Source organism: Nelusetta ayraudi, unplaced genomic scaffold (assembly GCF_046127955.1).
Source record: "Nelusetta ayraudi isolate G7.1 ecotype Tasmania unplaced genomic scaffold, CSIRO-AGI_Nayr_v1 ptg000018l, whole genome shotgun sequence".
Taxonomy (NCBI): domain Eukaryota; kingdom Metazoa; phylum Chordata; class Actinopteri; order Tetraodontiformes; family Monacanthidae; genus Nelusetta; species Nelusetta ayraudi.
In genome coordinates this window covers 126,166-141,460 of record NW_027466068.1, presented here as the reverse complement: position 1 = coordinate 141,460, position 15,295 = coordinate 126,166, and the positions used below count along the sequence as shown (strand labels likewise).

The 15,295-nt window shown below is 45.0% G+C and overlaps 1 protein-coding gene across 1 annotated transcript; it reads right to left on the bottom strand.

Annotated features, from left to right (window-relative positions):
- Window positions 1-2,904: 2,904 nt before the first annotated feature.
- On the bottom strand, window positions 2,905-13,390 carry cds2 (CDP-diacylglycerol synthase (phosphatidate cytidylyltransferase) 2). Its single transcript, XM_076025465.1, has 13 exons — window positions 13,180-13,390; window positions 9,449-9,594; window positions 9,187-9,283; window positions 8,414-8,511; window positions 7,217-7,356; window positions 6,099-6,157; window positions 5,327-5,409; window positions 5,144-5,231; window positions 4,658-4,726; window positions 3,984-4,136; window positions 3,635-3,754; window positions 3,418-3,521; window positions 2,905-3,076 (listed from the first exon to the last, which is right to left on the bottom strand). Exons 1-13 carry the CDS (start codon window positions 13,249-13,251, stop codon window positions 2,938-2,940), a joined length of 1,368 nt encoding a protein of 455 aa, XP_075881580.1. The 5' UTR covers window positions 13,252-13,390; the 3' UTR covers window positions 2,905-2,937.
- Window positions 13,391-15,295: the final 1,905 nt, after the last annotated feature.

The window sequence follows — 15,295 nt, the reverse complement described above, 5'->3', positions numbered from 1 at the left end:
CTCTTGAAATGTAGTTGATTAATCTGGGAAGGCTCCTCCCCCTGGAGCCCAGAGTTGTAAAAAAAAGAAAAGAAAAAAGAAATCTGAAAACAGACAGAAAATGAGGCCTTTAAAGCAGCTCTAGATAACTTTTCGACGAACAAACTTTACGGCAACGTCACTCGTTTATTTAGAGGCGGTCTGACAGACTACTATTACAAATACATAAGATTGTAAAATGACGGAATGGAACCCAATAAGTCACCTCGATTAAAGACGAAGTAATAAAAGTGTTGGACGTTTGCTACGGCGTTACTCGTAGCAAGTTCAAGTTACCCAGAGTTGCTTTAAGATTCCCGACCAGAACATGACTCAAACAAAAAGTGACTCGAATCCTATGATTCCAGCTCCTCCTAACTCCAGCAGTGCGGTTGTTTTATTTAGCAGTTTCTCTCTCAGTCAGAGCCGCTGACCCTTGCCAAACACGCACACACATGTTCCCCACGCAGCGGTGCAGCAGAATGGGGAAGAACAGTGAGAGGAAAAAGGACCCACATCACAGCACATGATTCCTCCTTTTTTTTTTAGAACTTTAATTTCTCTGTGAACCGAGGGCAAAGCACATAATCAGCGTCGAAAAAAAATCAATAAATAAAATCAAGGACCAAAAGAAGAGAGCACAAGGCGTTTGTCTCTGCTGACAAAAGTGAACAACTCAACACAAACCATTGCACAGCTTTTTCTTTTTTTTTTCTTAGAGGAGAACAAATAGATTTATTTTTAGGGGACTCTATAAGCAGGAAATAAAACTACGGGAACCTTTGAGCCTGTGGTGGCAGCGACAATCTGACATTTACATTCTTCATATGACCTGGTTACAACAGCCAGCGGCGTCGTTCTCGTTTACAAAATGGCTAAAGGAGTTTCCAGTGTGGCAACCCAAGTATATAAAATATAAAATTTTGTCCTCTTTGCTCCGCTCGTCAGTGGCTGAATGAGTAATTTGGAGAGTGGAGTGTGCAGTGGCAAGACGGCGGGGGGACACGCCACAGAAGCTCCGGCCCCCTCTAGTGGCCGACCTAAGACACGGCAGTAGAGAGCTTGAGGAAGAAGCAGAATCCGAGAATCCAGGACGCCGACATCCAGCTTCCGGTCTGGCGGGGGCGGAACACAGTCATAGAAAAAACACCTGACCGCACTAAAACTCTGCTATAGCTCTAAACTCTGTCCTACATGGTCTTAATAATCATAATAATAATAATAATAATAATAATAATAATAATAATATTATTAATAGTTTGAATATTTCTCTAAGCAAAAATACTGACAGCGGACATCATCCTAGACATCTTAAATGTACAATAAAAACACTGATTTGCTGCTGTAATTCAATAAATACTTTGAGGTAAAAATACTTTAGACGAGTTTCAGACTTGAAGCGTGAATGGAACTAATTCAACTGTTTTGAGACTAATGAAGCAAAAACGAAATTGTTTAAATATATGTACACTTTTAAAAAAAGACAAATTAAAAAAGATGAAAGTGAACGCAGTGAGTTTGATGGAATCAACCTTGACATCGCTGCTACACTGCCTGAATGTTCATATTGCTGTTGGCCCCTCAGAGGTCGTTTGGCTTTCACTGATGACGAGGGATCTGATTGGACGAGACGGTGGCAGACAATGTGGTTGTGGAGGAGATGAAGATGCGGATTGGCTGATGGATGAGTAACAAGTGCGGCGATTTCACCTGGAAAATAAATCTAATCTGATCTCATCTTTTAAAGAGACTATAGTGACAAAAAAAAAAGATCAGTCTTTGATTTCTTTCCAGACTTTAATCGGAACAAAAATCTCAGCGACATCGCAAATTCATATTTTCAAAATAAAAAAAAATATATACGTATATATGTTGAAGAAAAATCCACAGGGCAGTTGGTGATGGTAGTTCTTCCTTTCTATCATTTCACATTTTCAAAGAAGTTTAAACAAGACCTTTAGCTGAAAAGCCCTGCGGCTTCTGCAGCCTACATCTCCCACAATGCACCTGTGACGCATCTTCAAGGCTTTTCACTTTTAATCAACCTAAACTTTCTAAATAAGTGTCTGTTTTCTCTTTAACCCTCCAAGAGATTCTTTTTTTTTTTTTTTTTTTTCCAAATATGGAAACAAGGACGACGCTGCATTATCTTGCACCATCCTGCTGTAACAACAGTGCCACCTACTGCCAAAAGGGAAGAATGGCGCTGGTGTGTGCGCACCGTAAGGAAAAGTGATGGAAAGATGGCAACGGCAAAAAAGAGAGAGAAAGGTTTGGGATTGAGTTTTTGCAAAACAAACAGCAGAGTTTCCACGATGGTAATGACGAAGATGATGATGATGATGATGATGATGAAGTGAGCAGCGGAGGCTCGACCATGATGGATGGCAGTGAAGAACAAGAGACGCACGCGCGAACGCACACACATTAAGATCCTGCACGTAGCAAATATAAAAACCGTCTATGTATAAATAGAAACCAAACACAATAAAGGAAATTTAAAACCTAAAGTCGGCGAGCGGCAATAATAATACAGTGAGTAACTGTGGAGGGCAGTGCATCGAAACAACAAAAACACACAACAACACACAATTAAATAGCAAAACACGTGTTAACAGGAACACAGAGGATACAGCCGTCCCCACGGTGACTGAGATAAATACAAGTGGATGGAAATGTGAGACAGTACAGTAAATTACCGAGGCAGCCTGAACGCACCGCCGTCGGAAACGCACCCAGCGTGCTCAGGGGAAATGGAATGACCTTCGCTTCTCTGCTTGCTGTTGTGGGGTTTTTTACCTTCTCATGGGTATTTTTTCCACAACTCCCACAGCGCTCCCCACCCTTCCCCGCCCTCCCTCCTGGCTCCTCCCCCACCTTCCGCCCTCCTCCCCCTCTCCTGCAGTCGTCAGCGGCGCTCTAGGCGGCGGCGGCCTCCTCCAGCGCCGGCAGCAGACCCCTCTCGGTCAGGTGGGCCTTCAGGGAGTTGAAGATGTGGAGCTGCTGGTCCACGCGCAGCGCCAGGAGCTGCTGGATGACCTTGGTGGGGTTGGGACCCCTTAGGAGGAGGAGGAGGAGGAAGAGGAGAAGTGAGGAGTGGGAAGGGTGGAGGCGATCAACCTCACAGCTGATTGGAAGGACTCACCACCGCCAGGCAGGTAGACCAGCTGGCAGAGGAGTCACTAGCAGCGTTTTCAGTTTTTTTTTTTCAAATTTGTTTTATTTATTTATTTATTTTAATTAAAAATCGTTCTTTGTCAACATTTTAGAACTTTTGCTTTTATTTTGCTGCAAACCCGGCTCACTGGAAGGAGTCCCGAGTCGGTTTTGCAACTGCTGCAGTGGCGCATTTTAAACGACCTTGGAATTCTTCACCCGGTGCCGTCGTGCCGCTGTTACCTGATGAAGCTGGCGATGTAGACGTTGACGAAGGTGGCCATGAGGTACTGGCAGTCGAACCGGTCCATGATGCCGCCGTGACCTGGGATGGTGTTGGCAAAATCCTACAACAGGTGCAAAAAAAAAAAGGAGGAAAAAGCGAAAAGGAGAAAGTCCCGGGAGGTTAACGGGGAGGTGTTGGACGCAGAATGCGGACGGCAGTGTGGATTCTCCTCACCTTGATCTTGAAGGCTCTCTTGAAGCCGCTGGCAAAGAAGCCACCGAAGGGCCCCATGATGGAGGCGAAGGAGGAGAGAGCGATGCTGTGGATCTGGAAGGGGTAGAGTCTCACCGTGCTCTGACACAGCAGGCAGGAAGAGTTGGAAGGAGGAGGAGGAGGAGAAGAAGATGCCTTCATTAATCCCACATTGGGGAAATTTGCATGATTACCGCAACAATACAGTGGAAAAGAATGGAGATTATATTGATTAAAAAGAACTAAAGAACTAAAATATTTATAGACTAAGAAGGAACAAACAAGACATCCACATTATACTGACAGTTGGATTGTTTCACAAGTTCCTCACCCAGCCAGTCAGGGACTCCAGCACGCTGGGCAGGCCGTAGTCCTGCAGCTGGAAGAGCTCCGAGGGCTCGCAGTCCACCTGGAAGCTGTTGGAGTCGTTGTTGAACTCCACCGGGCAGACGAAGTAGCGCCATCCAGCCATCACGTAGGAGAGCTGCAGGAAGAGGAGGAGGAGGTTCACCTTCACACTCAGGACTCAGTGTGTGTGTGTGTGTGTGTGTGTGTGTGGCATCAGGACACAAGGTCAGCGCTCCTGCCTTTGCTTTATTAACGGCAACCACAGTCGTCACGCTGCAATCTAATGTCATGTAATTTAATGTGACCTAATGCACAGTAATCTATTTTAGTGTGGTCTAATCCAATCTAATCTAATGTAACGTAATCTACTGCCTCCCAGGTGTGAATCATCAAAGAGCTCCTGGTAATAAAATCTCAGTATTAACTTCATGATGCCATAAAAGCGGCAGTTTCATTCCACCTCCGCTGTCCTCGGTCACCAGTGGCCGCTGCTTTTTGACTTTTATTGCATGAGTTGTCTTTCGTGTCCACCAGATGACACAACTTGACCACGCTGTTTTTTCCCCTACCAGTACAACAAGCTGCTATCTACATTTTCTTTAAAACCCTTCGGGGGGCGCTGCTGTGGGGACCAACTGTTTAGTTGAGACTTCTTACCAAAATCCCGAAGACGATGGTGGAGAAGAGGCCGCCGATGAATCCCTCCCAGGTCTTCTTGGGCGACAGCTGTGGAGGGAACAGCGAGGACGTCAGCGTAATGAGGAGGAGGAGGAAGAGGAGGAGGAGCAGACGGGAAAAGAAGATTTGATTTTTGAAAAATAACATTTATTTGCCGCTCTCATTTCCATTCAATCAATCAAAACACATAAATAAATAAATAAATAAATAAATAATTTTCTTGTTGTTTTTTTACACAAGCACGTTGCTAAAAAATAGTTCCCCCTCTGTCACTGCACACAATGCACTGTTAAAAGTCCACATGTCACAAAAAAAACCCAAGTCCCCTGCCCTCCTGTAAAACATAAAATCAATGCGCAGCCTGGACTGGATGAGTTTTTTGCAGATGACAGAGGGGTCGACAGAAGAAGCAGAAGAAGAAGAAGAAGAAGAAGAAGCAGAAGTAGAAGAAGAAGAAGAACCCACCTTAATGAGAGGTGTGCGGCCGAAAAAGAAGCCAAACATGTAGGCCATGATGTCGTTGCAGATGACGCAGGAGATCGGCACGATGAACCTGGTCGCCAACAGAAGAGTCATAACTGAAATTCGTCAACACTGACGATGCCGCGCTCGTTGTGTTTCTTTGACGCTACAACACAGTCGACCTACCAGATCATCCCCTCAAACAGGTTGTGGATGATGAGGTGAGACTGAGTCACCACAATCAGCAGGGTCACATGGGTCCAACCGAACTGCGGAGGCAAAACAACGTGGTCAGTCGGACGACCTCTTGTGGTAACGAGAGGAACTGCAAAACGACTGACGCGCGACGAAGGAAATCACACAAGAATAAAAAGGATAACTTCAAAACCAAACAGTGTCTACAGTTACAACCTGCGACCACTGGATGTCGTCTACAGCTGACACAGTGTGCTAGCCTCATCCAAACACAATACTGAAGCTAATATGAAGCTAATACGAAGCTAATATTTCCCACAGTTGCCACTCTCAGTGTCTTTATCTTCACTCGTAGCCACTTGTGGTGCCGCCTGCACGCCGACCAAACCACAGTCAGTAAGTGCTCTGCAGGCCACACACACACACACACACACACACACACACACACACACACACACACACACACACACACACACACACACACACTCTATGTTTACAAACCAACAGGGTCAACACAGGGTCAATACCTACTGTTGCCAGCGTGGCGCCCAGCGAGCGCTCTGCCGGGCGCCACGCCTCCGTCACCGCAGTGTGAGCGAGCGGCTGGAGGCAGCGCCTCGTCCACACTGACCACCAACTGATGGAGCGCATGAATCTTTTTTTTTCTAACCGTCTTAGAACCAACAAACTGTGGCCCACATCCCCCAGGACGGCCTCATTAACTAGCCAGCTGCCTGGAGGGGAGGGTGGGGGAGGCACTCACCATGTAGAACTGCAGGCGGTAGTGCTTCTTCACCAGACTGAGCACAAACATGCAGAAACCTGCAACAGCACGACAGCAAAGAGAAAAAAAAACACGTTAGAGACTCGACAATAAAGGAATCCTGGAGGAGGAGGAGGAAGAAGAGGAAGAGGAGGAGGGGGATTAATTGAGTCAGAATCCAACTCACCTCTAGGCCACTAAATTTAGAGTGACCTACTTCACAGAAAGAGAGGGGGGGGAGTGGGGGGGGGTGGGGGCTGTGGTGTGAGGCTCAGAACACTGGGTCGTTTTCAGCGAGGAGAGAGAGCTCGGTGAGAGAGGAGACACCACAGCGCAGCCGCAGGGCTTCCACCTCCACCTCCACCTCCACCTCCACCTGCAGCGCCTCACACGCCCCTCAGGGTCCATCTGAGATGAGCCAAACCGCTGTGCAGAGCGCAGGAAGTCAGGGTTCTCTCTGTTCTCGCCACTTCCTGTTTGGCAGCGAGCGGCTATGCGAGCACCTGCCACAGCACCTAGTTTATAAACTGAGGGCAGGAAGTGCGACCTCAGCGCTGACTTTAGTGACTTAGTTAGTCGGTAACATCCATTGGTGTGAGTGAGTGTGTGCACGTGCGTGTGCCTGCGTGCGTGTTCTTGTCGAATGCAGAAAATTGAATCTTAAGTTTGCCGCCACAGCAGTTGGCAGTTGCTGCTGTTCGACTCAGCACTGCCCTCTGTTGGCAGCGCACTTGCTGCACTCTCGCATCTTCAGTTTCTCTCCAATTAAGGTTGAAGTGGAGGATTGATTGCAAAAAAAAGCAAAAAACAAAAACAGCCTTCTATGAATTCAGAAGAAGTGCATATTTAGCCCTCTGTTTGGAGCAAAGTTTGTGAACTTAGACGTCGAGAGCTCTGTTTTGATTTCCCGTCGTTACTTTGAGCAGCACAGAATTCCCAACAAAGGATCATTCAAGTCTGCATCTCTTAAAGATCAAAGTTGTTTGGAAGGGGATAAAAACCAGGGGGCCTCAGTGGGTGGAGCCAAAACCCTGGCTGGGGCTGTGGTCACAAGCCGGGGAGAGACAACAACTCCCTTGGTGACATCACAGAGAGCCAAAGAGTTGAGTTGTGTGTACCTGTGAGGTAGAGGGCGAAGGAGATGAAGCGGTGGTATTTGCTGAGGATGCGCAGCGGCTCCTCCCTCTGCACCAGCGTGAAGAAGTAATCCGTCACCGTCTCACCGTAGAAGAAGTAGTTGACGCACAGCAGGAAGTACCTGCACGGCGCGACAACGTAAAGAGGAAAAAAAAAAATCAACCTTGAAGCTGGACGGCAGCGGCAGCGGCGGCGGCAGCAGCAGCAGCAGCAGCAGCAGCAGCAGCAGCAGTTCACCCGGTCGCCTCGCTCACGACGCCTGGAAGTCAGCGACGCCGTCAGCTGCCACAATTAACAATAAATACTGATGCTGCTTGTATGTGATGCTGTTGTATTGTACTGCAATATACTGTAACCATATGGTATTAGTGTGTATAATTAGTGTCAATGTGCTGCATAGGGAGCATGGCAATAAGAGTGTATAATATTCAAAAGTATAGCATGTACATAATAAATACAGTGTTTATACAGAGCGTACTACACTTAAATATGTGGTAATAGTGTGTATAATACTCAATGTTAATAAATTGTATCTGGGATATGGTAATTAGTGTATGTTATGTATAGACTCTATATATAGTACTAATACAGTGCATGTGCATAATACCTGCAGTGCCTAGGTGTACGATATAAAATACGGCAATAAAGTGCTGTAATATAATAGTAATATAGTTGCAGTAATGTAATAGTTGATAATGTTTCAGTAGCTGAACATAATATCTAGTTTAATACATTTTGATAAAGACAGAAGGTTTCTGGAAATTTGTTTTCTTTGAGTGTTAAGGCTTCTTTTGTTTTGTTTTCTTCTTTCATTTATTTATGGCATTTCTGCTTACATATACATATATATATATATATATATATATATATGCTACAATAAAGAATCTAATTAAAAAAAAAACCCTGTGGACGTTCCAGGCACCGTGAGCGTGAGGCTGCCCGCTCTCCTGCCAACTATCCCGCTACCTTCTCCACCACTGGAGCTAAAGGGAAATCACAGTCACAGGACACCTGGGCTGATTGGCTTAAAGGACTCAAATCTACTGCAGTCTGAGGGGTGATGGTGAAAAACAAACCTGCAGCAGTCGGCTGGGCAGGGAGACAGAGACCAGCCAGTGAGCATCAACTCTGCTAGGATAGTGCGTGTGTGTGTGTGTGTGTGTGTCCGCCTCTTTTACCAGCTGAGCGTCCTGAACCAGGGCAGGTGGTAGGAGTGGTAGACGCTGTAGCCGATGGTGATGATTTCATGGAAGCACTTGATCTGAACACAGAGGACCTGCAGGGGGAGACTGAGGTGAGCAGGCAGGGACCCACACACTGACACTGACACTGACACAACACAACTGACCAACGGAGACAGTTTCAGAGGCCACCCTGCTTCTCTCGTACACAGTTTATCTGCAACGTTCAGTGGTGGAAAAAAGTTTTTGGACGCCTCGTGAATTTGTGATGTGTTGCGGAGAATCACTTTCAAGTCTCCAAGTGCAGTTTGTTTCAGTGCAGCCACCGATGTTCAGCCACACGCTGCACTGTTTCCACTGCAACACATCCAGAGTACGACAACAACAAGAACTTTGGTTTTCTCATTTTGTCTCACAAACAACAACAAAACACAATTTGTTGGCATCTCTGGCAAATCTTTAAAGTAAGGCAAACATTAAGAGCGTCTGACTTTTTTCCACTGCGGTTCTTGCAAACGGTGGACTTCACTGCAAAGATACACTCAAACCAAAAACCATGACAGGATTTGAATGTGGGTCATATGCAAGTACTGGAACTCATATCTTCATTTATCTTTCCAATTGCCACTGCTTGAATGTGCAGCTGAGTGAGACAGCTTCAGTATTTCCTGCCCTCAGACTCTCACATATCATAAAGAATCTACAGAGAAGCTGCTGGAGTGAAACAACAACAACAACAACAACAACAACAACCAGGTCTTGCTACTCACAATCATCATAAGCACCATGGGGCCCAGGTAGATGATGAAGAAGAAGAAGGAGATCATGGCTAAGGTGAGGATGCCTCGCACCCACCAGTTCTTCCATCTGACAGGAAACACAGTCACATGATCAGGATGTGAGACGATTCATTCATTCATTCATTCATTCATTCATTCATTCATTCAGTCATTCATTCACCTGTCTCTGTTCTTAACCAACCAGAAACTACAAACTTCAGAGCAAACTACAGCTTTGTGTGGGGCTTCCTACCTGGAGGAGAGTCCGGACAGCGCCTTGTTCAGGACCACGGGGGTGTCGTCGGGAGGGACGGGCACCTCGGGAACGCCGGAGTCGGCCTTGGATTCGCCGTCCGAGACGCCGCCATCTTTCTCGGCCCTCAGCTCGCTGTCGGAGCACTGAGGAGAGGAAGAGGAGGAAGAGGAGGAAGAGGAGGGGAGGTGAAGACGGAGCCTTCGGCAAGGAGGGGTCGCGACCCCGCAGCTGCCTTCGTTTGTCCGGATGTACATCTGACCTTTGCTCGCGCACACAGTCGGTCACATGATCAGCGTCACAAGACGACCTCGCGCACGCACACACAAACACACTCAGGCAACACGTCAGCTGACTGAAACTCACTGCGTTTCCATGAGTTTTTCACAAAATAAAAATTTCTATTTTGACAAAGTATAATTGCCATTTGCAGGTGTGATGACATTTGAACGGTGTGAAGCGCATAAGCCGGAATTCTCATAGAATCTGATCCAGTGAGACGCCACTGTGAGGAGGATGGAGGGAAGAATTCCTTGTATAATTCTGCATCTCCATGTTGTTTGCTGTCCAGAATGCTTGGTAGATTTTTCTCTGCGATGACTTGTGAAAAAATATTCCGTCTCCTCCTCCGTCCAATCATAATGTGCCATATTCACCGGTCAGTGAGCTGGTCATGTGACCCCGCACGTCAGGTCCGCTGAAGTGTCAACGTGAAAACAGTGTTTCCATGACACTTCTGCGATACTCCTCCACATGGATCCGTGTGGAAAACCACCTGATGGGAGTCAAAACCTTTCAGCCAATATTTGAGAGGCTTTTCCAAGTTGAGCTTTAGTTTCCATCACCAGTTTTTTTTTTATTGCCATATTTAGGTTTTGTGTTGGACACGGGGACCTCCGTCTACTCTGTCTCTTGGCTTCACACACAGGCTGTGTAAAACACACACAATCCCGTCCAGAGCTGAAGGACTCATCAGCGAGGACGTGTTGAGACGCGTGTGGGCGGAAATCATCTCGTCCATATTGTTTGTGGTCTCTGAGCCATCTGTTCACTGACGGAGGCCTCCGCCTCCTCCTCCTCCTCCACCACCAGTTCTGCACCCCAACACATCATGTGACCTCCTTCCTGCTGCTCCGGTGGACGGACCCACGCGGAGGCTTGAACTTTCCAGGACTTTTTTTCTCTCCAGGGTTCCGTCTCTCAAGGTCATTAGAGGTCAGTCTGACGGACACGGTCAGTTTTGGTGCGGCCGTGATGAAAGAATCGGGGAGAGCAGCGTTTTATCTGTCCGACACAGCTGACACTGAGAGCAGCGGCGCGCAGACCCCGTCATCCTCCTCCTCCCCTTCTTCCTCTTCCTCCCCCGCCTGCTGGTTTCCATGGCAACAGGATCCATCATTCAGGATGCTTGGGTTAAAAATAGGCTTTGCTTTCACACAAACACTCCTCCCCTTCCATGATTAGTGGGCAGCGGAGAAAACAGGAAGGGAGCCGTGGCAGGATGAGCACGTCCAGGACGGTGTTTCCTGCCTTCAGGAGACTCATTCATAAGCTGGCGGTGGCCTTGCTTACAATGTTAACACCATCTCCACCAATGGCTGATCATTTCTTATCTTCTCTCATTGGCTGATAACAGACTGACGTACGACAGCAATATGGTAATTGTCCAGCTCTACTCTGGTCCATCCACCGGCGGACCTCAGCGTTACCCAGCATGCTACTGGCAAGTGCTACAGGCACCTACTAGGGGTTCAGCGGTGGTTGTTCTGAGTTCTTCTTTCCTGTGACGCCAGGACTCTTCAAGGTTATTACATCTTCAGAGAGCAATGCACCACCGTTTCTCTGCTTCACATAACGATATCAAAAATCCTTCGTACAACCCATGTCTCCATCAGAGCTCTGTACTGGCTGCCCAGTCACCTCCTCTGCCCGTCTCTCTTCTTCCCCATATCGCCACAAGAATTGTCTTCTTGATGACACGAGTCAACCTTTCAATCCATCTCTTATCAGGGGTCTAGTGCGCTAGCAGGCTAACTAGCTCTGAGTAAGAGAGCTAAACTACTGCAAAACGGCGGGAATTACCTGATAATTCATTAAACACGCTGCTGCCCTTAAACTACAATACAACCAAATGAGGTCAAACATATATATATATATATATATATATATATATATATATATATATATATATACATATACATATATATACATATATATATATATATATACATATATATACACATATATATATACATATATATATACATATACATATATATATATATATACATATACATATATATATATACATATACATATATATATATATATATACATATATATATATATATATATGTATATACATACACATATATATATATATACACATATATATATATACACATATATATATATATACACATACATATATATATACATATACATATATATATACATATACATATATATATATATACATATATATATACATATATATATATATACATACATATATATATATACATATATATATACATTTATATATATATATACATATATATATATATATACATACATATATATATATATACATATATATATATACATTTATATATATATATATATATATATATACATACATATATATATATACACATTTATATATATACATTTATATATATATACACATTTATATATATACATTTATATATATATATATATATATATATATATATATATATATATATATATAACAAAGTTCCAGCTCGCTAATGCTTAACACCCGTCGCCCATATCTGCCACGCCCATCGCCACGCCCCCTTCCCGCTCCAACTAATTACTGGGGCTCAACCTTTTAGTGTGGATTGAGAAATAGTTTACTTACTGGATTTTTTAACCTGTGCACAACACGACAGTTACTTTCTTTTTATTTTACAAACAAGTTGATATACATCTGGTCTTGTTTATACTACACTGGTCATACTCTTTATACCTATACAAACATGTACATACACTTACACTTTTTTTTTTAACCATTTGCTTAGCATTTTTATTGTTTTTCCATGTTTTTATTTATTTAGGCTTACACCGGGCCCTGAGTCCTAATTTGGTACCAGTGACGTGCAACTGTGAACTGGTATGACAATAAACTTCCTTGAATGTGGGGGTGTGTATGTGAACAACAAACACACTATTAGCAGCATCTCGACGTGCAATGAAGCTGGCGAGCTGCCACTGTATGTCAACTATTACTAGGCCAGCATTTAAAACTGTATATGGAACTAGCTTTAAACACACACACACACACACACACACACACACACACACACACACACACACACACACACACACACACACACAAAACTCACTAAAATGTGACTCAATGCTGAATAAGATATCGAGTGAATGAGGGCAGAAGACGTGAGAGCAGCAGGTTTCAACGAGCGTGTCGTTTGAAATTGTCAACCAGGAAACCCGCCGCAGGTCGCAACCAATCAGCCAATCGACTGTTTATTTTGTCAGCAGTTTGGCGGCAGAAGTGTGTGTGTGTTTATAGCCCACACTGACAAATTTCCAACCTAATGGCTCTGTGCCGTGCCGCTAAACACCCACCATGTAAGCAGCGAAGCCGAGCCGCCGTGCGGGGGACCATCAGTCCACCTCCAGCTGGCTGGCTGGCTGGCTAGTTAGCTTAGCCGTTAGCATGGCTACCCGCACCGAGCGGACGTTACCTTGTCCTCCGACGGCTGATGCTGAAGCGTCGGGTCGCCGTCACGGGCTCCACGCTGCCTGAGCTCCGTCATGTTCCGGGTCGTAGCTGAGCGGCGGCAGTGAAGGTCCAGCGGCTCCGGGAGATTCGTTGTGTTAACGTACAAAAACCTCCAGCGGGGATCCGAGTTCGATTTATTTTTTTTTGTTATTTTTTTGGGATCGTGTCACTGATCACTCGCTGTCAAAAACAGCTCCCAGCTTTAGTTGAACAGGAATAGGGGGGAAACTCAACTTCCGGTTTTCAAAATATAAGTGTGTGTTCGAGCGGTCGGACGTTCCTTGACGCGTTGAAGAGACAGACGCAACAACAAAACACGGCACTAAACATGTTCAGATTGTTATTATGAAAAACAAACATCTTTATTTATGTGTTCAGTGAAGTTGAGGTGTATTCAAATGTACAGTTTCGCCCAATGTACTCAAATAAAAATATAATAATGTATGTGAATGTGAATGGTTGTTTGACTCTATGTGTCCCTGCGAAGAACTAGCCACTTGTCCAGGGTGTCACCCCGCCTTCACCCTATGACAGCAGGGAGAGGCTCCAGCAGAGCCCCGTGACCCTGATCTCAGGAAGAAGCAGGTATTGAAAATGGATGGATGGAAAATATAAATCAATTTCTTTCTGGTGTAATCTGAAGCCTCTGCTTTGTTGTCCGGTGGGCGATGACAAAACGTCTGCAGGTTCCGGTGAATTGTGCCGAAGCGCTTTGAAGGGTCTTATTTTGAAGGTGTGGCTGCTCATCTCTGTGGTCTCTTAAATCTGTCTTGATGTCGTCCTTATGCAGCGCCGTGACGTCATTGGAGGTGTGGCCCAAAGCCAACACAAACACTGAGTGACGTGATTTGGATGCTACGATATTTTAATAATTAATCGGGAAAAAACACGATATTGTCTGCAGGTTCAGTGTGTGCACCAGTAACACATATAGTAACACATATTTGTCGGTCGCATATGTTGTTGTTCAAGCCCTTGTTGAAGGCATCAGTGTGTTAAGTTGACAAGAAAGAAGCACTTTCCTTATCTTTTGGTAAACATTGTGACTGAATTTCAAGTGTGGAGTCTTGAAGAGATTTCAAATGTGACAGGAAGTCGGTATTTATCGATAAATCGAATAATCGATTCACTGATTCACTGATTTGTTTATTCATTCGTACATGCGGGTCATTTTTTTTTTTTGACCCGTTGGTCAATAATGAGGCAAAAACAAAGACACGAACAAACAAAACAATTCCAAGGACATCTTGGACTGTGTGGTTGCAATATGCTGTTCTGACACCAAGTGGCAGCAGAAGCCCACACCGAAGCCGAGCTGGTGTCTGTGGCCTGACACCAGTCAACACCGCCTATAAATGCTTTATGAGCCTCTGATGCCTCTGATACTGCAGCAGAAGTGAGGAGGAGTGATGGGGCTGAGGTCTCCTCACAGAGGTCTGACTTCTCTATCTACTGACTGCACGCCGTGACATCTCTATCCACAGAGAGCACACTGTGAGCGATAAAAGAAATACACAGATGATAGAGTGAAGTTATTCTGATGTCCACACCTTACATGCACTTCTTTTGAAAAGAAAATTGCACCGATTTGCCAGTGAAAAGCTGCTGGTCTGGTGACTCACCAGCTCCTCCTCGCAGCAGGGGAGGGGTCCCAGCCACTCATTCCTGCTTCTGTTTTTTTGAAAGCCTGTTTTTAGTATTTCAGCCCTCAAACATCACGAGTTTTACAACTGTCATGAAAAGCCTGCAGAGCTGCGTGCCTGACCCTGAAGTGCAGGGAAAAAAGAAGTCAGCACGCAGTTTCATTTTTTTATTATTTTTTTTTATTTTTGGTGGCTATTCAAAGAAAGAAAGAAAAAAACCCTCTCAGCTGATGGTGAGAGAAGAGCGTCGCTTCTCCTGCTGCCATCAGAGTCGCTGATGTCACTCAACATCTCCACATCATCATTTTATTTTTCTAATTAATATGTTACCTCTCACATTTGAACCATCTGAACAAACAATTCTAATAAATGCGTGACACAGGCAGCTGCACCTTTAAAAGCACTGCATGTTAAACAGGCAGAGCATGACACTGC